The following is a 27555-nucleotide window of genomic DNA, read 5'->3' as shown; positions in this document are numbered from 1 at the left end:
TGAAGACATTCTACATCAAAGAGGTATGTATTCTATCTTGTTATATTCAATGTTTTGTATGCTAGATTAGGATAATACCTTGGAGGTTCATATTTTCATGTATAATAGAGAAAACATAGATCCAAGGTATTTAGGGTTGCATGTACACTTAGGAGTGTTAGAATGCTCAAAACCCAACACACACCGGTGCTGGGCACTTGGTTGATCGGCCTTGTTAGGCTTTTGTAGTAACGTATGGTGTGCCCCTTTCTGTTGCAGTTTGAGCACTGCATCTCCCGACAAGGTCCATGGTGGTGATAACTGCATTTGATGCATTTTAAGAGGTTTCCAGCATATTGTCTGGCTGGGTAAGGGACAATTGGGATACCCGAAGGGATGGTAGTAGGAGGTACCGATGTCGTGGCTGTGAAGGTTGTTACTGGTGGTTGTTTCCTATTCTCCCTTCAAAGCGATTTGTCCTTAGATTTAGCCCAAGACTTTCGTTTGTTACTCTTGGTCTCGAGACTCGGGGTGTTGTGATAGTTTGCTGCTCGTTGAGGTGCTTGATTGTTACCCGGATTGGAATTGTTGTTAACTATCCCGCTAACATTTGCGTTGTTTGCGTTAAGGTGGGTCAGAATAGCTGACACGACAGCCGAGACTGCAGCTTGAAAGGTAGTTGCATCAATATGAAGAGTTGGTGTTTGGTTGAGGGGTTGATCGTTTTTCTTTGGCGCCATGATTCTGTTTCACGGAAAGAAAAATGAATTTGTGAGCGAGTATGGTTGAACCTAGACGTAGTTAGACCGCTCATGCAAAGAATAGAAGTGTGTTCTCTAAGGTTTGACCCACTTACCTATGATACAGTCCTAGTACGGAATGGAAGTATGTTCACGAAGGTTTGACCTACATCCCTATGGTGCAGTCCTAGCAAAGATTGGAAGTAAGTTCGTACGATGGTCTCAAGATGTTTGTTGTTCTAGCCAAGGTATCGTTGGTTGGTGAATAACATGATCCAACCACTAAAAGAGACTTGGAAATGTCTCCGGAGTTAAATTGCTATAGTCCAATGACTTGACTAAAGCATGTTTTAGGTAGACTCCAATGAAAGTATGATGAGAGTACTTGAATAAAGAATGACACAGAAGTTGGCCGAATGTCAATATCTTTGATATTCATGATGTACCAGTTCGGGAAAATGACCTTGTAAAAAGGTCTTACATCATACCCAGAGAAGACAGTTCTTGACAGCATAAAGACCTAACCAAAAGTACTTACAATACAAGATAGTTTCATAGAAAATGCCACATCGGGCATAGCCAGAAAAATGATTCCTTTCTAACCAGGAAAATAAAGTAAAGCATCTACCACTGGCGACGGTCATCCCTCTAGTGAACTCTCAGTTCAGTCAAGTTGGCGTTCCACATCAAGTAGGTGTCTTTCGTACACCCTCTGGCGTACTCGAAGTTCTATGACTTCGGCTCGTGATTCAGCCAGTGCTTGCAGCAGGGTTTCATGGTTTCTCTTAGATCTCTCACGAGCATCTTCTAGACGAATGGTGCGGAGGGTATGCATTCTCGCATCGGCGACAACTTCAGTGATCTGATGTAGGGCCGTCCTGCCTTGAATCTCATTTCGGGCCACTCTGCGGACCAAGATTGGCAAGATTATGTCTGCTGAGCCCCCATTGCTCAGGTCATAGAAGCTTTGGTCACCATTAAATGGCATGGGCTGATCTTGTCCTTGACTCCATGTTTCCAAACATTCCACCCACTCAAGCGTCGAGCCATGAAAAGCCGGACGAGGGTTAGGAATTTGAAAAGGGAGTTGCATGGGGTAGGTTCTCAACCTCGGGTTTGGAGTTAGCACCATACGAAAGGTCTTCATCATGGTGATCATTCACAGGGATAGGATGACCATTCTCTGGTTCTTCTTCAAACCATCCAGCAATGACCTCATTCGGAAGGTACTGGTTGCCGTGGGGATGGAGTCCAGCCATGTTATCTACGCGAGAATTGGGGTAAGAAAATAATTATTAGACGAACTATCTAGATAATTATTAGAAAATCTTCATTAGTTATATCGCTATTTGTAAAGTGCATACCAGTTATATGTAATCAACACATGATATGACTTCGAATAAGTGACCTTAACTCCATATTCACAAGGAATAGGGGTAAAGCAAAAATTTCACCGATTCTAAGTCTATAACATCCTAGTTACATATAGCCTTAGTGTATCCACTTAGCAACTATCAACTTAGTAATGAAGACCCTTTTTAGTTCTCAAGTAAGTAATTATAGTAACACAAAACACGTCTATGGTATTTTAGACTCAGGTTCTGTTATAATGTTCTCATTGTGGTAATGTTGGTAAGTTTTTAGACTTGTTTCCATATAACAACCATTCTTGGGCATATGCTAATCACTCCTCGTACCAGCATAGTTGATCAGGCTATGCTACTCACAAGACTGACCATACATCCCCAGGCTTACTTGTGATATTCAACAATCATAATACTTTTGTTCTTGTCGTTGTGACACGGATTTTACTATGCATGCAGGCACGTATACTTTGTTAAATATTTTATTATTTAAAAGTATAAACTCTTAGACAGAGTGTTTTAATCCCAATGTATTTATAGTTAGTATATCTTTTATGGGTTGATATACTATATTCACTATAAACAATGCTCTGATACCAATCTGTCACACCCCAAAACCAAGAACGGCGGAAACGTTTCGGGGTGGAGGACGTCATGTGAAGTATCATAACAGTGTAAAGTAGTAAACAAGCAACAACATCATCCATTTCATTAAAACTAAAGTTTTAATACATGTGTGTTCCTTCATTGTAATAAGACATCAAAATATGTAATCAAAATAAAAGACGAGTCTTGTCTGTGCTCCGTCTTCTCAAAACCTGGCCATCGTACCTGTCTAACTGGTGACCTGAGAATACAAGTTATTTTGAAAGAGAGTATCAGCGTAAAGTTGGTGAAGTCATAAGTATTAATGTGTCTTTGATTTGTAAAACTGTAAAATAATGACTTGGAAACCTTTGGAAAAAGACTGTATAAGTGTGAATTGTTTGAAAGCAGTTGAAAACGTTTGAATACTCTAGCAAATCCCTATGATTTCTATTAGTATAACGAGTAGCCTTCTACCAAGACCTAAATGTTTTGAAGGTAGTCTTCTACCAAGACTCGTGTGTTTTGTAATTAGTCTTCTACCAAGACTCGTGTGTTTTGTAAGTAGTCTTCTACCAAGACTCGTGTGTTTTGCTATAACAAAGATGTTTTTCCTTCTTTTTGACTATTACTAATAGTTTTTAGTCTAACTCATCGTTTATGTGAATGTATCACAAAATAAGGTAATAGGAAAAATATAACCATGTAAGTGTTATCCTTTTGTATTAGGATTAACACGACATCGCGAATAGCGACATGTATAACCTTTGAACATCCGTAGATTGTTCAATTTTCCTCTGTAGCTACAGCAGGTTTAAGGAAGGGTTAGTCCCGTAAAGGTACTCCTAGTATAAGTATTAACCGTAGGCATCCGTAGATGGTCATTTACCTCTGTAGCGAACAGTAGGCCAAAGGAATGGTTAGTCCCGTAAAGGTACCCCTAATATAAGTAATAACTGTAGGCATCCGTAGATGTTCATCTACCACTGTTGGTAACAGGTGGGTTTCAGAATGGTTAGTCCTATCTAGATATCCCGTTGAACTGGGATAGGCAGGACAATCTACACATAATGTACTAGTAAATCATCCAAGTGAATCTAGGTACAAGTATCCATGTATGTGTATACAGGTAAATGTATCTATGTAAAGGTATTCATGTAAGCGTATCTATGTAGACGCATTCATGTAACATGTAATGTATAGTATATACTCATGAATGAACTGACTCTGGTGTAATTCCTTGTAATAGGAATATTGTTTTTTATCTCCTAACTGTCCCTATAATAGTTAACAGGAAGGTAATTAATTGTCCAAGCAGGTTTATACACCCTTGCTACACAAGAGTGTGGGAAAACTGAATGAAGGATGAAAACTATATTATCAATACATATATAAGAACATAAGTATATAGATATAGTTTGGTTCAAGAAGGTAAAAGAAATGGTTTTGTATGACATCTAAGTGTTTTGAACAATAATTAACAATGAATTGATGTCATTTTAATAAATATTTCGAAACAAATACTTTTGCTACCAAGGTATTTTAAGATAGAAAACCATTTCATGCATCACATTTAGAAGTATGTGAAATCTGCTAGATGAAAACACAGTTATAAAATACATATGAGTGATTTAATAACGTACTGTTTTCTACTTGTATTCCCCCCCCCCCATTAAAGCATTTAAAATCATTTAAAACATTGATTAAGGGGTATGAACTCACCTGTTGCAAGTGGATCGGAAGGAAGTGTCGGATAAGTGCTTGGTGTCAAGTGAAGACTTAGACACGCACAAAGATCCTAATTACATATAGACATATGTATATAAAAAAATAGTCATTAAACAACCAATAAACAAGTCAAGACACTCTAGGACATGACAAAAACTTGGTATAAGTGTTATAAGTGTTAAGGAGTGCATCTAAGTGTTGTAGGGAAATGATAGTGTGTTTGGGGTTCAAGGAACACTGCTAAAACGAGTTTACTCCCTAAATACCAACACCCCTTGAGTTTACGGTCGTAAACTCCTAACCTTTTGAGCATTTGTTATTTTGAAGTCTTTTAAGCTATTCCAAGCATTCCTACTTCATGTTTAAGCCTTAGGAAGTGTTGTGTGGCAACAAAACACTCCTAAATGGAGTTTACGGTCTAAGGACCATTTCTCCATGAGTTTACTACCTTAAAATCATGAGTTTACTACCTTAAACCCATAAGTTTGGTATTTGGGGGTTTTCAAGTCCTTAGCTCAATCATGGCAATAGTCTAGGTTAGATTTAGACATAAGGAATAACCATGGGACTTTTATGAGAATTTTATACACCTTTTGGGGTGTTTACGGTTTTGGGAGATCCCCAAACCGTAAACACATAAAAATGTAAGGTTTAGGTGCTTTTTGTGTGATAAACTCATCAAGGATGAATCTAGACAAGTCCTTAAGGCATGGTGAAGCACCTAGGCACCCTAACATACCACTTTGGCCCTATTCTTGGTGTTTACGGTTTTAGGAGCCTCCCAAAACCGTTAACACCTTGTTCTTGGTGTTCTTGGGACTTTTCTTTGATATTAACATGTATGGCAAGCTTTAAATGACTCTAGGATAGAAGCACTTACTTTGTGGAAGCCTATAATGAATTAAAAGTCCAAGAACACTAGTGTGTGTTTTGCAAAACTAGTCAAAACACACAAATGGATGGATTAAAGGATGTATAATCGCTAGATGTTATGTTATATCAACTACACAAGTCGAGAAACACTTACGTTTCGGGAAATCGGGCGAAAACCGGGATGATACTTGAGAGAGTTTTTTTTTAGTTTACTTTTTTAGGGTGAAAATGAAAAGTGACTAATTTGAGGAGTAAACTCATGCTTATGCATGAGTTCACGGTTTTTGGATGATTTTTCGACCCAAACATAAAACTTTGGTCGTGAACTTCTAAGACACGAGTTGTTTGCGGTTTTTAAATTTCAAAACCCGAGACGACACTTTCTTTCACCCGTTCGTTTAAAGAATAATATTAAAATAATCAAACGAACTTTAAATTTGCTACAAAATAAGTAATAATGTAATTGACCTATAAATCGAAGTGATTGACTTTTAGGGTTTGACCGAATGATAATTTCGAGTTGTCACAAATACATACATAACAACTCAAGCAAAACTGCCAAAACATTGCTTTGTTGGACACCGCCAAGCTGTGAACAAGCCACACAACACTATGCAGACGTGTTGACTATATTACAAGAAAAGAACCGAAGTACATAACAAGGGAGCATTGTATATAATTATGCATCCCAGATAAGACATTAGTGTATAAATGAAGGAGCATCTTCACGGCCCAATCCTCAACGATCATGTTTCCTAAATCCCAACATCCATGCTGGCCAGTTCTTGGCAATCTCACTTCTCAACCCTCAGCAGTCGTGTTGACTAACCCTTGACAATCTCACTACACAAGCTCTCAACAACCTTGATGTCCATATCTCAGTAGCCTTAACTCTCGGCAAATAGTATCATTATACCCAAGACAGAGAGGCACCGATTGTCGCTCATCCAATGGCGCAGCAAAACATCGAGTGCCTTTACATTATGGACAAACCGACCACCTGGGGTGGACACCTAAATTGAAGACTGCTAAGCCCAATCTTGCTAAAGGTTTAGAAGGTTCATAACCCTTGCCTTGAGCCGCTTGGTCTCTCATCCCGACTCCATTATAGCAGCAGGCTCCGCTCGCAAGGCTTAGACATAACCTTTGCCTTGAGCTACTTGGCATCCCAACCTAACCCCACCATCATGATGTGCATCGCAAACAAGGCTTGAAGGTTCATAACCTTTGTTGGTCCATTTACATGTGTTGCTATCCCGTGTGACATATTCGTGATCTCTGGCTGCTAAGCCCGATCCATTTCCATACAATGCCATTTTGCGTGATATATTCATGAATCACTGGTTGTTAAGCCCTGTCAGCTTTGCCAAGATGCGCCATATGAGCTATGTGTCGCCACACACTAAAAGCCGCATGCCACAAGCCTATGATGAGCTTGGCACTGTCCATTCAACATTTCATCTCCTATAACTAGCATGGTCTTCCTATGATCAGACGATCTTCTCAGATCCGTCATTTTTGCCTACCTCTTGACAATAGTCTTGCTATCTATCATCATGAAGAAAATCTCGCTATACGTTCCTATAGCAACTTTTTCGTACTCACCATAGTCCAATACAACTACCTGCACCACCTGAAGATGGTTACCAATGCTCGCGAGAAACAGACTATGAAGATGATTAATGGTGACATCCCACCAAGATAATGTGAAATTACATGCCAAATGAAAACCTAATCCTACATAGCAGGCTAGTGCTTCAATTTCATACAGCAACCACGCAGACCAACTCCTGGAATGTCGCGTCGCTCACCTCCTACAAGCAGCTCACTCCCCAGCTCTCAGCGGCCTCGCACCAACCGTCAAAATAGCTCGTAACGCAAAAAAGCCTTAGCGATCGCAAACCGTTAAACCCGGTCGGTTCCGCCAAGTTGTGCAATATAGGTCGGGCATCACCACGAACCACTAAAAGAATCCTACTAAGCATATCCCAAGCAAGAAACACCTTGAAGATGACCATTGGTAAATCCCGCCAAGATGATGAGAAGCACCATCCCATCCTTACAAACATAGCAGCCCCCTCTATGCATAATCATTATTGAAAGAATGGGGTCTACATCTCGTAAGCACAGGCCGAGGGGGCCTATCCCCCGGACTTGGAACGTGCACAATCCGTGTCACTTCCACTCCTAGAACAAGGAGAAAAAACAAAATAAGATACACCAAGGTCGAAGGTAATGTGATCTGACTCCAAATGGATAATCACACTACAATAGCTAGTCCTAGGGACCATCCAAGGTCTCGGTCTGAAAACACAAGCTAAGGACTCGAAGGAAAGACGAGCCCCGAGCTTGCGAGGGTAGACTTTTGGAACAAAGCCAAAGAACTTTGGCTGGGTACAAACAAACTCTCACCCAGCAAAAAGAGGGAATTATTCTAATGCACCACCAAGCAAGCAGGAAATGCCCCCAAACAATTCCAAAGACCAACATCAAACTGACCAAGACCAAAACAAGCAAGCAAACTAAAGGCGAGAAGCAACCGTATCACCATGACTCTCATGGGTAAGCAACCCAATTCAACAAAATACACTTCCAAAATAAGCATTGCAGCTCAGGACACTTGATTTTTCAAAAAAAAATAGAGTGAGGGGAGGGAGGAGGAGAAGGGTAGTATGCTACTATTGCTACTACCCCACAAAGAGTTTCAAAGCAATTGGGATGGAAAATCCAAATCAATCCATGATCTTAAGAAAGCATACCAACCAATCTAGCAACACAACATTTATAGGGCACCGAAAGTAGGCTCACGGAGCAAAGCTTGGTTCGCAAAACCTTTACAGGGGACTTGAGAAATGTACATTGCTGACCAGTCATTCCAAATTCCTCCTCGGGCATAGAAATATAACCCGCTACATGACGTTGGGTGCAGATCCCATCCCCCTTACCGGAGCACGCATGTTTTCCTCAATGGTGTTCCCATAAACAACTTTCGAGAGTGACTAGAAGGCGGGAATCATGGACCGAGTACGCTATGTTTACTTGGCGAACCTTGGAGCTTGGCACCACAACCGCCGCATATCGAAGCTACGTAACATCATTAGCAGCCCCGCTCTGCTTCATCTTACCAGCATTAACTATGTTGCATCGATCAGATCACACTACCAAGAAGAAAAGAGTATCAAGCCAGCCAGTGCCACATAAGCCCGTCGCACAACACCACGTCTCTTGTGGTCAAGGTTCGATTGTGCTTTTTATCTCTTTGACGCATTGTTAATATTTGACTATGTCCAGTCCCATACCAATCACATCGGACTGAGGGGACTTGTTATGGCATGGCTCATTTAGCATGATCCAGACCTCAAGATCTAAAGTGACAGCCTTGTCTGACGACCTCCGGGCGTTCGCTTGACGATCCTTGGAGGCCTGGACCAGCTCCTTGCTAGTTGGGCCTAAATTGGATGGGACCAAGGCCTAACCTAATCTCCTTTTGACCTTATTTAAAGAGGAAAATACATAATTGCCCTTCTGACCTAATGGTCCCCTATAAATAGAACATGTCCTCCACCTTTTGGAGGAATCTTCTCTCTCCTAAAAGAAACCCTAAGGGAGTTCTCCTTTATATTCTAGAATCTAATCAGCCGCCATGGCTAAACACATCCCCACAACATCAAGATGGTTCACTCCGGCCAGAAAGAATCATCTCTTCTCTACCATCTAGACTAACTGGATTGTTGGAGCTTGTTCCCGGGGAACAGTCCCTAGGGCAAGGCTAACGAATTTGCTATGATGTACACTCAGGTATGTCGCCCAAAGCTCGTTGGTGGCACCACCTCCTGACGACATATCACAACAATACCCTCTCTTTAACTGTGTATCCCTCTCTATTTAGTGACACTGGATATGTGGAGACATATTTGACTCTATCTACAATATACCCACTATCTAACTAAAGCAAATGAGATTAAAGATATGCTCAAATCCACCGCCAATGCAAGTCTCACTAAGAGATGGGTGAGGTATGTTCTATTCCAAGAAATTTCATTTATTTATTCTAATTATTTGTATTAAGTTACCCTTTCACAAAGTAAATCAATAATGTAGTTGTTGAATTTTATTAATGTAGGTTATGTATTTGATCAGGGAGAAGACCCATCAAGTTTATGCTGAAAATGGCTATTGGAGCTCCTTGGATCGTGTGTTAGTATGATGATGTTTCACAACCAATGTGAATAGTTTTTCCTAAACATTATTATCAAAATTTGTAATATAATTATTTTTGGTTTTAAAATTTGATTTGTTGTTCATTATTGTTTTAAGTGTAGATGTAGCTAGCCAGGACAAGACTGCACTTGAGAAAGATTAAACCAAGATCCATATGTTTGAACGATGTTGATATGATGTTGTTTTCACCAATTTTGCAGGTCCCAATAGTATTATTCATTTTTTAAACATTTTTGCAAGGAATAGAAATTTCAACCTCATTTATATGAAATAGAGTCAATTGGAGTTGACAAAACAACAAGAAAACTTGGGTTGATTCTTTTAAATTTGGTTAGTATTCCGATGGGTTAAAAGTTTTAAGCTTGCCTTTCTAATACATTGATTAGATTATACAATGGGTTATTGATACATATGATTTATTAGTCAAAGGAATTTTTACCATTTAATCTCTCTTGATGTTTTGGTATTCAAGCCCTTGCTCATAAATACACATATCCTCATTGCTAGTTCTTGATCAAAATGCAGTATATAAAGTGAAATAACAACCCTCTTTTACAAATATTTTTATCATTTCGTTTACCTCTTGATATCAAGGACCCATCCCATTGCATTGATGTTTTCATGTGGCCAAGCGAAAACCAAGGAAAAGAGGAAAGTACATATATTTTATGTTGGGACAAATTTACAGTAAAGAAAATATAGGTATTGTATATTGTATTTGGATTTCTTTGTGTACAATATATAAGCTTTTGTTGTGAATATAAGTTTTGGAGGGCTTTATTGATTTTGCACTAATACTCTGATCACAATTGTATTTTGTTTTAATAAGTAAACGTCATTATAGATGCCAAATCTTATGTTACATACTTTGTAAAATAAATGAGTTTTTGGTAAGTTAATAAGGGGTTATTTACCTTTTTAATTTGATTTCACTTTTAACTACGTTAAACTCATAACAAATGTCTTTGACCGGAAAAGGGGAAAAATGGGAAAGAATTAGTGGAGGACAGAGAACGAGAAACTTAATAACAAATTAAAGTAGGTTATTATAAAAAAATTACACTAATAAATATGGTAAAATGGATGTTTTTCACTTTTTTTTTCTAATTTTTTTATTTAATTTAATATGTATTATTTTTTATCAATATTTTATACATTTTTGGTCCTAGATTTTACTCTATTTCTACAACTTTGGTCCAAAAAGATTTTTTCTTTGCAATTTTTGTCTTTAATTTTGTGAGTTTTGAAACATTCATGTACTTTTTGTTATTTAAAAACTAAAAGATAATTTTTAAAGCATTTTTGTTTTCTAGGCATAAAGAAATGGTATTTTAGTCTTTAAGTTTATGTATAACTTGTGCATGCTAAAAATATATTTTAGGCATAAACTAGATTATGACCCGCGTAAAACGCGGGGAACATATAAAAAATACATATAAAAGTATAAAAAGTTGACACAATAATTAAAAAGAAAGTAACAGAAATAGAATTAGTTTTATTGGTAACATTGAAAAAAACAATGAAATGTTTGAATATCTATAACTGATGAAGGACCTCTTTGTAAACAACGTTTTTTGTTTTATTAGTTGGACGACCTTGTCCCATATGAGTACCTTCAATACTATATCTTTTTAATTTATACTCTTCTTAGGTTTGGGAACCAATGTCAATTGTCTTTTTCCCTTCTTGTTGATGTATCAATTAATGCAATACAAATTGGTGCTACATTTGGAGCTTTTAGTGTTATTAATCGATTTGTTAATGATCTTCCAGTAAGTTCATGTTTTTTTTTCAAAAAAATTACAACTTTATATATTTTCTTCGAGTTAATGTTTTATTGATTTGTAATAATAATGTGATTGGTGTAGGAGAGTCCTAAAACACTTGTAGGAATTACATTTGACTCATTGCAACAGATTATTTTAAACAAATAAAAATAAATAACATTTCAAAAAGAATTATTCCTTCCAGCTATTTTGCAATTTTTTTATCGTAGCCCTTGATTTTTTTAGTTCCATACATATATGATGTTTACACTCCTCTCCTCTCTGATGTTATTGTTCAACTTTCTAAGGTGATGAAGTTACCAAAGACTGGTGTTGACGATCATTGGACATTAGCAAATAACATAAATGATTTTTCAAGAATTCTGTAAGTAAATCTATTTTTAACTCAAGTTACAACAACACTCTCGTGTTTGTGTGTCGTGTGTTTATCATAACATTTATTAAGAGTATTAGCATCAATTTATACATATCTCCAAATATAAGTCAATTTTAATCAACGGGCAAACTACTCCTTTTTCTTAAGTTGGTAAAAAACTTTAACCTGGAGAACGCAAGCGCGACCTATATGAAAACCGTCAAATGTCCTCTAGAATCTGAAATGTTATAAGTTGTATTTGTAGTTGAATTATCTGTTATTTTTCATTTTCATTTAAGTTCTTTTTGGGATTAAACAAAAGGAAAAACAACATAATTTCGTTAAATGAAAATGAAAATTTTGGAATACAAGGCTACAATTCATATAAAACCCTAACATGATAGCTCATAACATTGACCTAACTCATCTAATTTTGTATCATACACTAAAAGAACAAATAAAAGAATAAAAAAGCAGTTGCAATTAAAACCTTGTTTTGTGTACCAATTAGTTGGCATAAAATTCAACAGTTCTTGAATATAAGAAAAGTCTACTCTTCAAAAAATGAAATTAATAACTATAATAAGTAAACAGTTCGTGTAGATGTGCAGTCCGTAGTCAAATCCAACCGTCCGAGTATACCTGAAGGGTTAATTTTGCTCATGGAGAGCATGACAAAATCACCGATGAGAAATTCCTTTGGTGGCAAGTTAAAAAGATTTTTGAATGTCGAATTCTTATGAGGTGACTTCATATTGAGCTGTCAAGAAGTTAGAATAATTCGTATAGATGTGCAATCCATAATTAATACTCCTATAATGCAAAATTTAAAAGATTTTACAAAAAAATGAAAATAAAATGCCCTAAAAAAGAAGTGTAAAAGAGTCATTTACCAAACTTTAGATGACTGCAAAAAAGAAACGCTCTTTGTTCATACTTACTTCACACAGACATTATTTTAATAATGAAAATGTCAATTTACCTATAAGGAAATTAAAAATGAATAAATAAGTCAAACCTGAGATCCTTTTTGACAACATATGCATCCGAATTAACTATATTGGATCTTGGAAAGCACATATATTGGTTAATGAAAGTGAAGGATATAGAATTGATTTTCCAACATCCATTTTTGGGTAACATCCACTTTCATATCCGTTTTACACATACTTCGGCTCTCATCATGTGCGATTCGTGCTTCTGTTAAAAAATACAAAGTTATACAACCATATAAATTAGATAAGAATTGCACTTTTAGAAAACATGCATATTATGGAATAAGGATAGAAAATGTTTGGTCTTCAAATGTAAGAATCTTAGGAATGACCTAACTACAAAGATTCACAAGTATAGTGTCCCACGGTTGGTTTTTTATTCCAGTGAAGGGGATTGTATCCCATTAACTCGATGGTATATTATCTAAGAAGGTAAGAATTGAGGCCAAATGGAACTTGATGGAAAAACACCATTCTTTCGTTGGTTATACTGAAAAATATATAAATTTTATAAATTCTTTGAAGTGATATATTTTGTTTTCATAATCAACCTTCTATACATAAAAATCCCAAATTTTCCCGATGATAAACTTTGATAGTACACGGTCATTACAATTTTTTTTTGTCTCAATAGATTAATCATCTAATAACGGCTTAAGGATATGAATATAAACTAAAGAACTACATACAATACATACCTAATAACCTCAAATGCTCCAGAACTTCAAATATTCTTCTCTCAACTTTTACATATTAACAGCATGTCTCCAATGGGTTGAAGCGCTTCAAGACTTATGAAATTGTTCATAATCTTTAATGATAACATAATACTTTTTAATCTTAATCCAAACATAAATTCTATTCGAGTACCTAAAAAACTACATTATGGTGTCCCTGCTTTACAATATTAGAAAATATAAATAAAAAAATTCATACCTTTTTTTGCAACTTTTTCATAAATTACATGAAAAGATCTATCAATCTTTTTGTGGTCAAGGATTTAATCTCCCTCGTCATACCAAAGCATAGTATATTAATGATTCATTATTCATGATTCATCAAAGCCAATTGCAAGGTTTCTAGGATGATGATCAACATGAAAGAAATCGGTTGGTATTTACATAAAATAGGAAAAATATATTAAAAATTCAGTAAAAAATAAAAGCATTTTTTATTTTTTTAATGAGCGTGTTCATCTAAGTGTTGGGCGTCTTATTTTGGGAGTTTTTTGATACTCTTTTTTAGTCCAAAAGAAAAGTTCCATTTTATTTTAGAGACAAAATTATAAAATTATTTGACCACTTCTATTTTTTATGATCATACAGATAAATGTTGACCATTTTTTTATATCATTTTACCAACTACTCAATCAAACTGAATTCTTGAACTAATAACTCACCTAATATCTTTTGACAACATCTGTCTATTCTATCGTTTTCTACAACTAAAAGCAAATACAAAAAAAGATATATTTAACTATCATATTACTTGTTCCATCACTAACAACAACAAAAATCTAGCAAGAAACATATTTGAAGATTGAATTGCTACCTGATGCAAATCGACTTCTTTTTTTATTCCTTTTTTTGTTTATCTTCATCTGTTGATACCATAAAAGAATGGTATTTGCAAGATGGTGTTATATGTTCTTGAGGTATTGAATGCCAGTTGACATCAAGAACATATATCATAATTGTGTTCAACAAAAACCCAAAATCAACATCAAGATAGCCCTGAAGAAAAAAAGTAAGCACCCAAAAGCTATATATATATATATATATATATATATATATATATATATATATATATATATATATATATATATATATATAAACAAAAAATGGTGAAAAAATGAGGGAAAAGAAGAAAACAGTAACAAAAATGGTATAAAATGCAAAGCAAGAGGTTGAAGTGGTGTAGAAAACAAACCAATGAAAAAATCAAAAAGACGAACGCGTTAACTGTGTGTATGTCGTCTTTCTAGTTTCTACAACGGATAGAAAAAGGGAGGCGGAGAAGGAGCGACGATTCCCTTAATTCCTGAAAGCAAGTGTAGAAATTAGGTTTTTTTCATCAAAATTGAGAAATAAACACCAGAAATTGAAACATAACAAATCAATTATAAGTTGTTGTGCGGAGAAACAAATAACTGATTGGAAGAAGGAGAGCCCTAAGGTGAAACGCAAGAAATATGAAGAAAGGGAAGGAGACGAAATAAATGAGTGCTTGCGGTTGTGATGATAAGATGAAAGGGATTCGAGGTTATATAAGGAGGAATCAAAGAGATAAGATTATGGATTGTCTGCGTATAGAGACATAGGAAGAGAAATTGTATCTGGATTCGAGGTCATAGAAGGGAGAATCGATTGAATCGTTGTGAAAGAAGACGTACGTATCATTGAAATTAGTGGGAGAATCTTTCTTATGTATCTTCCAACACCATTAATCTTCATATTTTCTCCCTTGCAATAAATTGAAAATAAAATAATGCCTTTGTTAGTGATTTTCAAACCAGAACAAAAGAAACGGGTAATGAGGGGTGAGATTGACCAAATGATGATATCATTAATAAATTTCCTAATTTTAAAAATAATTTTATTTTTGGTGAAATTTAATTGTTATTAATACATTTCCTAATTTTAAAAGTAGTTTTATTTTTTGTGAGATTTAATTGTCATGAATAAATTTCCTAATTTTAAAAATAATTTTATTTTTGGTGAGATTTAATTGTTATTAATAGATTTCTCAATTTTAAAAGTAATTTTATTTTTGGTGAGATTTAATTGTCATTAATAGATTTCCTAATTTTAAAAATAATTTTATTTTTGGTTAGATTTAAATGTCATTAATAGATTTTCTGATGTTAAAAAGTAATTGTCAACAATAGATTTCATAAAATTGGTGGACAAAAAAAAGATTGACCAAATGATGATGTCAGCATAACGATCTAAAGATGGAAAAGATATGAATGAAACACAATCAATGACTTTGATTGTTGAAAGTGATGTCTCAAAGTTTCTCTTTTAATAATATTTAAAGATTTAAAGATACTTGAATTTAAAGAATATTATAATTGATAAACATAATGTTTACCATAATGTATTTTATTTTTCTTAACTCAAAACAACTTTTTTTTTTCCTAAAAATGTCTGAAAAAAAAAAGAAACTAAGATGAAAACGTCATAACATTTTGAAGTACTTAATAAAAAAAATATGATAAAAATAACTACATAAATAAGCATAACTTATGCATACTAAATATTTATTTCTCTATGTATTGCAAATGTTAAAATTATTTGTTGTTGCAAAAGCGACAGTGACATGTTTATGAACGAAATTAATTGTCAAAAAAAAAAATTTACTTTTATGGTCGCTTGCGTGTATACACCACTAGTATATATATAATTTGAAATGATATATTAAGTTAAAATTTTATAAAGATATTAATGTAGTATTTAAGTTTAGAATGATATATTAGATTTTCTCTAAAAGTTGTGTTGAAAACGAACTTGCATTTTGCTTCTTCGCGTGGAGTTAAGACATTGACCAACCACCATTTGTCATTTTGCTATTTGTTAAGTGATAATGGAGCCTCCAACTAAACACCTTTTACAGAAAAAATAAAAAATCAATTCTCAGCCACATGACCCGTTGATAATAGGTTGATTTTGAGTCTTCACACACCAACTTCACACAAAGAGGCATCTCATCCCAATCTCCTTCTACGCAGTCGATTCGAAAACTTGATTTCATGTTAGTAATCACCACAAATAATGGAAGCTTTTCTAGAGGAGTTTCAACATCTTAAAATCCAACTGGAAGATATAAAGTCAGCCACCGGCAACTTTGATACGAGCAACGTTATCGGAAAAGGTGGATTTGGGATGGTTTACAAAGGAGTACTCTCTAACTGTAAGGACCGAAGAATGGTTGCTGTTAAGCGTTTAGATCGTTGCTATGGGCAAGGAGACCCTGAATTCTTTAAAGAGATCCTAATGCTTTCCCGCTATACACATGAAAATCTCATCTCTCTTGTGGGATTTTGCGATGATGATGGTGAGAAGATCCTTGTATACGAGCATGCCTATCATGGAAGCCTCGATTGCCATCTAAGTAGCACTACTCTCACGTGGAGACAACGACTCAAGATATGCCTTGCGGCTGCAATCGGATTGTGCTACCTTCATGATCCTAATGAGACACAACACAGAATCATCCATCGAGATATTAAAAGTTCCAACATCCTATTAGATGAGAATTGGAATGCTAAAGTTTCAGATATGGGACTTTCGAAAATAGGTCCCGCTAATCAGAAGCACACCTTTCTTGTCTCAAATGTTGTAGGTACGTTTGGGTATGTAGATCCGACTTATGCGGAGAAGAGCATCCTAACGAAAGAGTCAGATGTATACTCTTTTGGAGTTGTCTTATTTGAAGTATTGTGCGGGAGACTATGCTTCGAATATAAAAATGGTCATTGTGAGAGTTTAGTGCGAATGTGGAAAAAGAGATGCAAACAAAAGAAATTAGATGAGATTATCTTTAAAGATTTGAAGCAACAAATGGATATGAATTCATTGGAAACATTTTCAGACATTGCCTATCAATGTTTGCAAAATTCTCGTGAAGTACGACCAAAGATGTATCATGTTGTGGAAAAACTTGAGATTGCGCTTCGGTTTCAGGAGATTTATGAAGTGGTGGAACCACCAATAGACTATAATGAGATGAGCAAGACTGCAGTACCTCCTCTGGTGTATAGATCCAAAGAGGAACTAAAGAGGCTTCTCTCCAATGGAATCTTCGTAAACGAGGGAAAAACGGTGATTATCTATATCTGTATTATGATGCTTTCAATTTTTGTTAATTATTTTACGAATTGTAAAATGTAATTTATGAAATTTTAATTAGCACTTCTCGGAAACCCTTTTACATCCACCATCATAGAACACACTAAAATCCATCTATCATGGATAGATTTGAATTTACAAACCAACATATGTGCATGTGATTTCCCTTTACTTTACTATATATGTTTACAAAATATGTGCAATACCTCAAAAAACAAAGAAAATCTTGGCTCCCCAAATATCTACTCTCATAAATTTGCTCATATCGTTGTGCTCTTTTAATGGACAGTGGTTTTGGTTAAATAAGAATGGAGAACACTGTGAAATGATATCCGCAAAAGAATGTATGACTCCTATTCGCTTCTCATCATCCGAGTATGCACCTCCTGGTCAAACTAAATCAAGGTTAGTTATCCCCTCCTCCTTCTGTCTCTAGGCTTTTCAGATTATTTCAATTCACTAGTAAATAGTAATATATGCTTTTTCTCCAATCTTTGTGCAGATTTGCCGTAGACTACTATCCACCATTCTGTAGGAAATTCAAAACACATGTCAAACCACAATTTTTGTCACCACATACCACATACACAGTAAATCTTGTGTTTAATCTTGGCTACAAAAATCTGGATTATTTAGGACTCAACTACGTATTGTCTGGGAACACAAAGTCTTCGACTTTGTACTTAGCAGATAAGAGAGAAGATGGATGGTTGATGGCTGAATTGTATCAGTTTACCAGCGACAGGAGAAATATTGATCTTGAAATAACATTTCTATCCAGATATCCATTGGCAGTAGAAGGCATTGAGTTTCTTCCTCTAGATAGAGTAAGCTGACAAATAATGGTTTATTCATCTAGATGATTTTGTTTATGTTACTTTAGGTCACATTCATTTTTTATGTTGCTTTGAGGAAATTTTTTCAGAATGGATGAAAGTCTAATATGTAAGTTATATAGGTGGAGCATGAAGTGTTAAAGGATGTGGAGATGGATATACAGACCATATCAGATTCTGAAACATATTGGGAACAAAAGTTGCCTGGTGACTATGAAGAAATTATAAAGTGGTCAAAAGATAATGTGCAATGGACAACAAAGAAGGAACTCTACTCTATTCTTTGCAAAGGGTTCCCAATCCAGGATTGTAAAGAGGTAATCCTACCATTTTTAGACAAACTTAAATATAGTCCGTTCAATTTTTCCTCATTCACAGCTATTTTGGAGCCTATGATCAATGTTTAACAATTCAAAAGGAAGAACTCCAAAATTCCAAAACTATTACTTACATATTTATTGATTGACAGTGGCTATATCTTGCAAAAAATGGGAAGAAATGTCTTATGATATCAGCAAGAACGTGTTTACGAAAACAAGAGTGGAGCTGGCAGTCTTTACCCGAATTAAGGTTCTTTCCTTTATCTCTCCCATCTTGTTTTCTTGTATATGTTTGGCAGTCTCAACACCCTAACACTTAAGATACCTTCTAGTACAAAATTATGGTTCTAGTACCCATTGTGTTTCTTTATTTTAAGAACATTTAGGAAATCAATTATAAGAGTCATATCGACACCCTAACACTTAAGATGCCTTCTAGTATATTAAACCCATGAAAATTTTCAAATCTTAAAGCAACCAAAATGACAAGAAATACTCAAAAATTTTAAGGATCTTAACAGTTGTTGTCAAGATCAAATTAGATACAAATGTTTAGAACCATTACAACTCTAAAACTCACTACATAAATAATACAAATAAAAACTTAACCTAAACATTAACAAGATGATTAACGTAACTCAGAAAAACATGAAATATCTGAGGCTCAACAAGTAGTGGTTTTGTGATATGAACAAGAGTAACGAAGAATATAGAGAAACTTCAGGTGAATTGTCTCCAAAAAGGGAACCGATTCGTACACAAAAGATTTTCTCTGTTCAAAACAATTTGTGCTTTAACATAATGTAACTCTATAAAACATAAATTATTGTGTATGGAGAAAAATTGTTATGTACGAATCACTTCCCCTCCAAAAAATGAGCCCTACACCCTACAAAATTTCACACCGTGCCTTAGTCAAAGCATGGTATCCAACCTCTATTGAGGATATAGAAATAGTGGATTGTTTCTAACTTTTCCAATAAATTCCAACGACAAAAAAATAATAACCCATATTCCCATAATAGAACTTCGAGAAGTAATGTACCCATCTCAATCAATATCTAATTGTACTTATAGAGTAAGGTTCCGTTTGATAGTTTCTGTCTGGGAAAGTGCTGTCTGGTAAAGTGCTGTCTGGGAAAGAAACCATCTGATTGACTGTGCTGAATGATGAAAAAAAGTAATAATTCAATAAAAAATAAATTTAAAAAAAGTTATTTCAAAAAATTAATAATTCAATAAAGAAAGAAAGAGACGGGGTTTGGTGTATAATTGTCTTTCCAGCCCATTCAGCCAGAAAGACATGATTTTGGGGCTTTCTGGGAAAGACATATCTTACCGGGAAAGACCCCTTCTTTTGTGCAAATCAAACAGTCTTTCCGGTCCATTCAGCCACAAAGATCTGTTTGGACCTGGAAAGATGCGTATCAAACGGGGCCTAAGTGTGTCACTTCTTGAAATCAAGATTCCTTCACCTAGAAGGGTGACCGAGTCTATGATGTCATATGAACTTAGACACATAGCAAAGAGAATGACATGACACATTTGAACCACTTACCCTACAATTATTCAAAGAATGCAAACCCTAAGTTCATTACGTCTACATAAGTGTACCCTATTTAGATACAACATTTGTTTTATCTCCAAAAGTTTCCAAAAAAATGAACCCTACACCATTCTTATACCCCATTTAGAGAATATGGGTAACAATTTAGTAGATATGGGTCAAGAGAAATCTGCATTTATTATCCCTAGTACAAGCCTCCATATCACATGTGATCAAATCAACCAATTCTACTCATTCTACACCAACATTTAAACCATTCAGCCTAACTAGAAACTCAAACTTTCAAAACTAATTCATAGCTTAACACAGTCAAACCATCCAAGTTTAGGCTAGATACTAAGTAAAAAACTTCTAGAAAATTCCTTTTAGAGAAGTGATCAAATACTATAAATGCAATTTTTTTTTGCAGATTTGAAGAAGTGGCTTTTGATCTTCATGGCAGCAGCTTTTGGTTAAGCTGCAAATCCAAATTATTGTCACCAGAAAAAACATTTGCAGTTTACCTTGTTTACAAATTACAAGAAAACCATTTTGGATTTGAAGCTCCTGTGAAAGTGACAGATGTTATTGCTAGACGTACTTATGAGAGGAATCATTCATGGTATATTTTTTTTCTTAGTCCTCAAACTCCGGTGGTTAGACGAAAGGTTTATCAAAACACACACAACCCATTGAATAGACCCAAAATAAAAGGACTTCCACAACAAAGAAATGATGGTTGGATGGAAGTACAAGTATGGGAATTTCAAACCAATACTAACACTAAACGGCTTCCAGATGAACTTTTATTAACCTTTTTCAATAACAATTTGCCTAGAGGGCTTATTGTTCAAGGGATTGAGGTTGAACATATATAGCTTCTGTTATTTATGATTGGGCATGAACCATTTGTATAAATTAGTTTTGATTTTATTTCCTACACTTCTTTCTGTTGGAGTAATTCAAAGAAAAAAGGGTCAAAGGGCATTTTTGTAAATTTTCCATATCTTAGTTTATTTACCCAATTTTAGTATATGATTCAAATTCTTAGTATAAATAGGGTTCAACGCTTTCTTTATTTTTCGTTTGGAACTCACTTTAGCTTCTCAATAGAGCTTTGACAGCAAGTAACTTTTGTACCTCCCTGTTGTTCCCTGTTTTCATTTTCCTCTTTGGTACTCTATTTTTGTATTCCCTTTAAACAAGGAAGTAGCAGGTTTGTTTGATTACACTTGGTTTTACACATGGTATCAGAGCTACGGTCATAGCTCGAAGGTGCTGTAATCTGTCACACCCCCGGCAACCGTAATCTGTCACACCCCCGGCAACCGGCGGAAACGGCGAGATATGTTACATAAATTAGCGATCACAGTTATTGAACATACATTGACGTAAATCTCCTATTATTACCGAAATTGAAATTACATTGATAATAGTTATTGCATAATAATCCAATGTTTACAAATATATGATAAAAATAATAGAGTCTTCTATGCGAACACTTTCGGCCTTCTAAATAACCTCATAATACATGCATTAAGACACGTCAACAAAATTGTTGGTGAATTCTGCAGGTTTTGACACAAAATATTTTTATACACAAAAGTGTTTTATAAAATTTATTTGGTTGGCCAGCTTTTATAAATACGTATTTTTCTATATAAAGTATAAAATAATTGAGTTATAAAAGTTTATCTAGACTCATTTAGAAATATCGTTTCCTTAAATCCAAAAATATACCATTTAATAAATATATAAGTAAATCAGACTTATATCAAAATTTTATGGTTCTCATGACCAAAATACTTTTTATATAAGGATTTTGAATACTAATTTGTATAAAATAAAGTAGTATCACGCTTTATGAAAATATAAAATAGCCAATTTTACTCTTGAAACCTTGTACAAGCATTTGTATAGTTTATATTTAAAACTTAGGGGTGCAAACGATCCGAGCCGAGCCCGAGCCTGACCAAGCTCGAGCTCGGCTCGCTTAAATTTTGTATGGCTTGAGCTCGAGATTGACTCGTTTCGAGCCCGAAATAAAGAGCTTGAGATCGGCTTGTGAAGTAATACATAGGCTCGGGCTCGACTCATTTTGTCTAACGGAGCCTAAATGAGCTTATGCTTGGCTCGAGCTCGTTAAAACCTCGTTTACAAAATGAATTCCAAGAAAAAAACCACGAATTTACTTAACTTTCAGCTAGGTGCAGTCTACTTAAATTCCAACCAAGATGCATAAACAAAATCTTCAAATTACATAAGTTTTAAACTCTAACATACAAACCTAAAATGTAATTAAATCATCCAAAAGAAAATCTTCCTATCATGGAAGTTTAAATTACAAAAATACTATAAAAACGATAAAATTTTAACATAACATATTATCAAAACTCGAAAGCCAATCTTGTTTGAAGCAAATTCAATCCAACAAAATCTGCAAATTAAAACATTTTATGAGATGTGCAATATAATGTAATTAAAACAACAAGATTATAAGTAGATTAAAATGGCTTACACCTTTAAGTATTACTTGTCCCTATAGGTAATAAAACATCAATGGGCATTTCCTACTTTGGTAAAAAGAACCCACAAACACGACCAAATATTAATAAATTTAAATAATCAGTTGTTAGCTCATGTGTTTTAGGTTTATCAAATGTACCTTCAATTTTTTCTTGATTCCATAACGATGTCTAATCCAATCTCCTCCACAAATCAACTTTTGAATAGTGTCCGGTGCCTATAAAGATCGGTATGGATCAATTACTCTACCCCCATCATTAAATGTTGCCTCGAATGTAACGGTAGAAATCGGGATTGCAAGCACATCCATAGCCATCTTTCATAAAACACAGTACTTTAGTTTATGAACATTTCACCACTCCAAAGCCTTGAATGAATCAATTCCTTCTTCACTTCTTCAATGTATTTCCAAATACTCCTCATACATTTCATAATGTGCTTTCTTCACTTCTTCAATGTTCTTTTCAGCATTGGAGTATATGGTTGGGAAACTAAATTCTACTAACTTCATTTTGAATCTTGGATCTAACATTGAAGCTATAGCCATGACAAGATGGCACTCCCCCAATATTTTTCAAATTTATCTTTCATCTTAGTCACCATAGTCCAAATGAAATCATTTTTTGATAGAGCACATTTATCCAAAGTTTCATTTACTCTAAACACCTCAATCAAATACAGATTGGATGTTGGATAATCACTTCTAGAAATGACATTTATGCATACCTAAAAATAAGTTGCTTTAGTATACGGCATGATAAAATATTTAAAATAACATTTAAATAAATGTAATATACACCTTGAAAACCTTCAGGATTTCACATATACTCTCCACATGCGCCCAGTCCTCATCATTAGGCAGGTGATGGAAATGCAGCTCGTACTCCGCAAATCTATGAAAATCACAAAAACTTACTGATGTGCAATATTTGAAAATCTAAAAATCACAACATTCAAAACTATTTTATTAAAATGTAATGTATACCTTTGGAAAACATCTTTAAATTTGAATGTAGCCGACAACATATCATAGGTTGAATTACATCGTATTTGAACATCTAGCAATAACTTTCTATCTTGTATTTTGCAGTTGATGTGCACTATTTGAGAATGTTTGAAGTCTCGCGATACCCTCGTGAACTTCCCCGATAACATAATCAATCATAGCATGGCCATCTTTCACAAGAAGATTCAAAATGTGTGTATAACATCTAACATGAAACAACCTCCCACCACACGTGAATTTTCTCACTCTAGAAAAAATTTCTTTCAGTCTTCTCAATGCCCTGTCATTGTATGCAGCATTGTCTACAGATATCGTGAATGTCTTGTCCTTAATTTCCCAATGCTTCAAACATCTATAAATACCATCAACAATATCATGTCCGGTATGAGGAGGAACATGTACAAAACTCAAGAAACTTTTTTGCAATCTACAAAAGCAAGTCCAGATACCAATATGAATATATTAAATAAAATAGACATGCCTTATTAAAAAATAGAAAAAGAAATCAAACCTCCAATGATGATCAATAAAGTGCCCTGTGATAACATGTACTCAATCTTCTGATGAGATGACTTCCAACAATCAGTGGTCAAACTGATTTTTTAGGCTGCTTTTGTAAGAGCTTTCAGTGTTTTTTTTCTCATGCTCATATATCTTAAAACAGTCTGCTTTTGTTGAAGTCCTGCTTGTTTCTCATATAATGGAGTAGTTGTCTTCATCATATGCACGAATAAATCATCCTCCACTACACAAAAAGGTTGCTCGGTACCCAACACCCAAGTAGCTATTGCTTCTCTCATTTTGTTACTATCATACTTTGCATGAAGCCTGATCAATGAAGGAAAATTCTCATGTACTGCATCTCCATCAGACTTAATAAGTGGAAAATTCAATAAATTATGTTTTTCTTCGTAATCTTTATGTTGCTTGCATATAAGCAAGTGCCTTTTTAAAGTTGATGTAGTCCTGCTATCATCATAAGTTAACTTTGTTTTACAATGATTACACTAAGCTTTTTTGGTACCACTAGATAGAGCCACTACAGTGAAATTGTCCCATGTCTTTGATTTTTTTTTCGTTTTGGTTTCATTTCTAATTCCTCTTCTACCGCTTGGATTTCTGCATTTTGACTTGGAATATGATTTTAAGGAGGCGAATGTTCATCAGCCTCTACATTTATGGGAGCAGATTGCTCCTTATTCTCAACCCCTTCCATTGGATCTGAACTCACATCACCATCCATAATATATGTAGCATCGTTTATGAAAGACCATTTGTCAAAATATATAAATTTAATATATATTCTTAATTGATCAGCATTAAACAATAAATTTTCCTGATAAAGATCTTTAATTAATAAAGAGTGAATAATATGAGTTATCTTTAGCAAAACTATAAATATGCAAACTTAAAACTAGAATTCATAATTCCATCAAGTAGAAAGATATGAACCCACAACACAATCTGCTAAGAATCTAGACTTAACAATTAAAAGTAGTATTTCAATTAAACCAAGTTAATATATCCCAGGAGAGAAACAATAAAACAATAGAAAAATAGAGATTGACAACAATCCCTTATATCCCAGAAGCTATCTTCGACTGAGTAGAAAAAACAAACAGATGTGAATTCTTTCAATTGAGTAGATAACTATTTTATCAGTTTAAGAAAAGAAAAGAGAAGCATGAAGAAACAGACATTGATCCACTCTGTATGTATATAGGAAAAATACTTTGAGGATCGAAAAGGGCTTTTGATAATGAGGGGAAATCGAAGATCATGGGCACAGAAGAGGGTAACCACCCTTAGAAACATCCCCTCCTTCTATGATAAGACTCATCGAAAAAAACATATGAGTGAACAATGGAAGTAACTTACATCAGAAGACGATGGAGGTGATCGGAGCTAAGGATGATAGTGAAGATGAGTTGTCGTTGGTCAGACTAATGGACCGATGGAGTGATGGTGCTCGATGTCGAATGTCAAGGCTCAAATGGAGGACACTAGGGCGGACATCAATGGGAGATCGTCGTCTGGTGGTCTTTGTGGCACGTGGTCGCCAGCTCGCCGCCGATAGGAATCGCCAGAATGTCGAATAGAATTGATTAATTGAATCATAGCGAATCAAAACACTAGAGGGATGTGAGGACTAGTGGCGGCTGCCGGCTCATTTTTCTTTTAATTTGAAATGGTGAAAGTGCGAAGAAACTCCCTCTTACGTTATACCCAAAATCTAATTCAATAATTAATTAATTTTCCAAATATCTATTGTAATATATAAAATATAAAAATAAAATATATAATATATTTATATATAGGCTCGTTTAGGCTCGCGGGCCTAATCGATCTTTGTTACACAGGATCGAGCTCGAGCTCATTTAATAAACAAGCTTAAAATTAGGCCCGAGCTCAGCTCGGGCTCGATAAAACCGATCTCAAGTCAAGCTTTTACCGAGTCAATCTCGAGTAGCTCAAGAAGCTTGGCTCGTTTACATCCCTATTAAAACTCATAAGTTTCGAATTTATAAACTTTGTAAATTCATATTGTGGTGTTAATTAAGTGTTATCTTACTTAATTTAGAAACCGACACTTAACTAGTGGGACACTTATTGTATAAAAACATAAATACCGACAGTTAACCAGTGGGGCACTTAATTTATAAACTCCTCCCATATAAATATTTTGTTTTCATATAAAAACAAAGGGTTTATCTAAATAACTTATTAAATGTAAGTTAATAAACCTTAACTAATCATGTCATGTTGTTAATTAAGTGTTATATGACTTAATTTTTAGTATTGACACTTATCCTTTTGAGTCACAAACTATCCCACCGAATACAGTCTATTCCAACTAGTATAAATTAACAAAAACCTCATCTAAACCAAATGTAAATTTAATACTGTAACAAAACAAATATGGGGTCTATAATGAGCTCGTAACTGAACTTCAACACGACACCTTTGCACCATCGCTAAAAGGGTGTGCTAAAAGTTCTACAACACTAACATTTTTTTCCAACGACCAAACATTAAGTTATATTTGATAACGAGAAATTGTGTTATATCAAATATTTAGTTATCCAATTGAATTAATCTTAAACACTTAACAATTTGGAGAGAGGCTTATTCCATTCTAGTCTTACAATTTTCTAGAATATATTTTCCGGTTCTAAGGGGAGCCTATAACGGACAATAGTTCCGGCCCCGGAAGGGCAGAAGGAATAGAGGTTTCTGGATCATTACTAACGCATTAAAAAGTAGTGTAGTAACAAAGAAATAACACTTGGTGCCAGTTTAGTCTCGTCAAACGAAGTTGTAGCTATCAAGCACAGGCGGAGAATATCGACCCACATAAATCTATACCATCTGCCATAGATTTACACCAAAATTCATTATTATAAATCAATGTCGTACACTTAGATTTACACTATAAATCCCTCCCTGATTAACGATTATAGTGCTAGGGTTGGTTCTAGGATTTTGATCCCAAGGAATGACAAGTATCACAACATGAATCCTGCCTTTAACGATTCTAGGATTTAACACACAAGATCTAGTCTCAAACTCCCATGAGATTTTTGTCGACTAACCAACTCATAATTCATACAAGGGATATCAAGCTCTAATCTTAAGTTTTTAAGGTTTTTAGAACTTAGAGTTTCTAAGCATAATTATGAATTTAATTCAAAGTTTGGACAGTGTGATGGCTACCTTTTGAATAATTCCATGTTTTCAACCAATTGAAAATGATCCAAATCACACAGTTTAAAACACAAATATACAAGTAGAAGATTATTAATCTATCATTTTAATAATTCACTTGACATGTTCAATCTTCGTT

The 27555-nt window shown here is 34.7% G+C and overlaps 1 protein-coding gene across 1 annotated transcript; it reads left to right on the top strand.

The window, feature by feature from the left end:
• Window positions 1-16232: 16232 nt before the first annotated feature.
• Window positions 16233-21320, top strand: LOC111920367 (uncharacterized). Its single transcript, XM_023915933.3, has 6 exons — window positions 16233-17450; window positions 17767-17882; window positions 17980-18304; window positions 18436-18630; window positions 18783-18883; window positions 20610-21320. The coding sequence occupies exons 1-6, from the start codon at window positions 16401-16403 to the stop codon at window positions 21055-21057; spliced, it is 2235 nt and encodes a 744-aa protein (XP_023771701.1). The 5' UTR covers window positions 16233-16400; the 3' UTR covers window positions 21058-21320.
• Window positions 21321-27555: the final 6235 nt, after the last annotated feature.

This window comes from Lactuca sativa, chromosome 5 (assembly GCF_002870075.4).
Source record: "Lactuca sativa cultivar Salinas chromosome 5, Lsat_Salinas_v11, whole genome shotgun sequence".
Lineage (NCBI taxonomy): Eukaryota > Viridiplantae > Streptophyta > Magnoliopsida > Asterales > Asteraceae > Lactuca > Lactuca sativa.
The sequence above is the reverse complement of the archived record's forward strand: the minus strand, read 5'-3'. Positions and strand labels throughout refer to the sequence as shown.

What these genes read in the sequence shown, in the direction of transcription:
- LOC111920367 (XM_023915933.3), top strand. Translation starts at nt 16,401, where the DNA reads ATGGAAGCTTTTCTAGAGGAGTTTCAACATCTTAAAATCCAACTGGAA. An exon ending in CCTGGTCAAACTAAATCAAG is followed by an intron (nt 17,883 to 17,979) that starts GTTAGTTATCCC and finishes ATCTTTGTGCAG; the next exon opens with ATTTGCCGTAGACTACTATC. An exon ending in CAATCCAGGATTGTAAAGAG is followed by an intron (nt 18,631 to 18,782) that starts GTAATCCTACCA and finishes ATTGATTGACAG; the next exon opens with TGGCTATATCTTGCAAAAAA.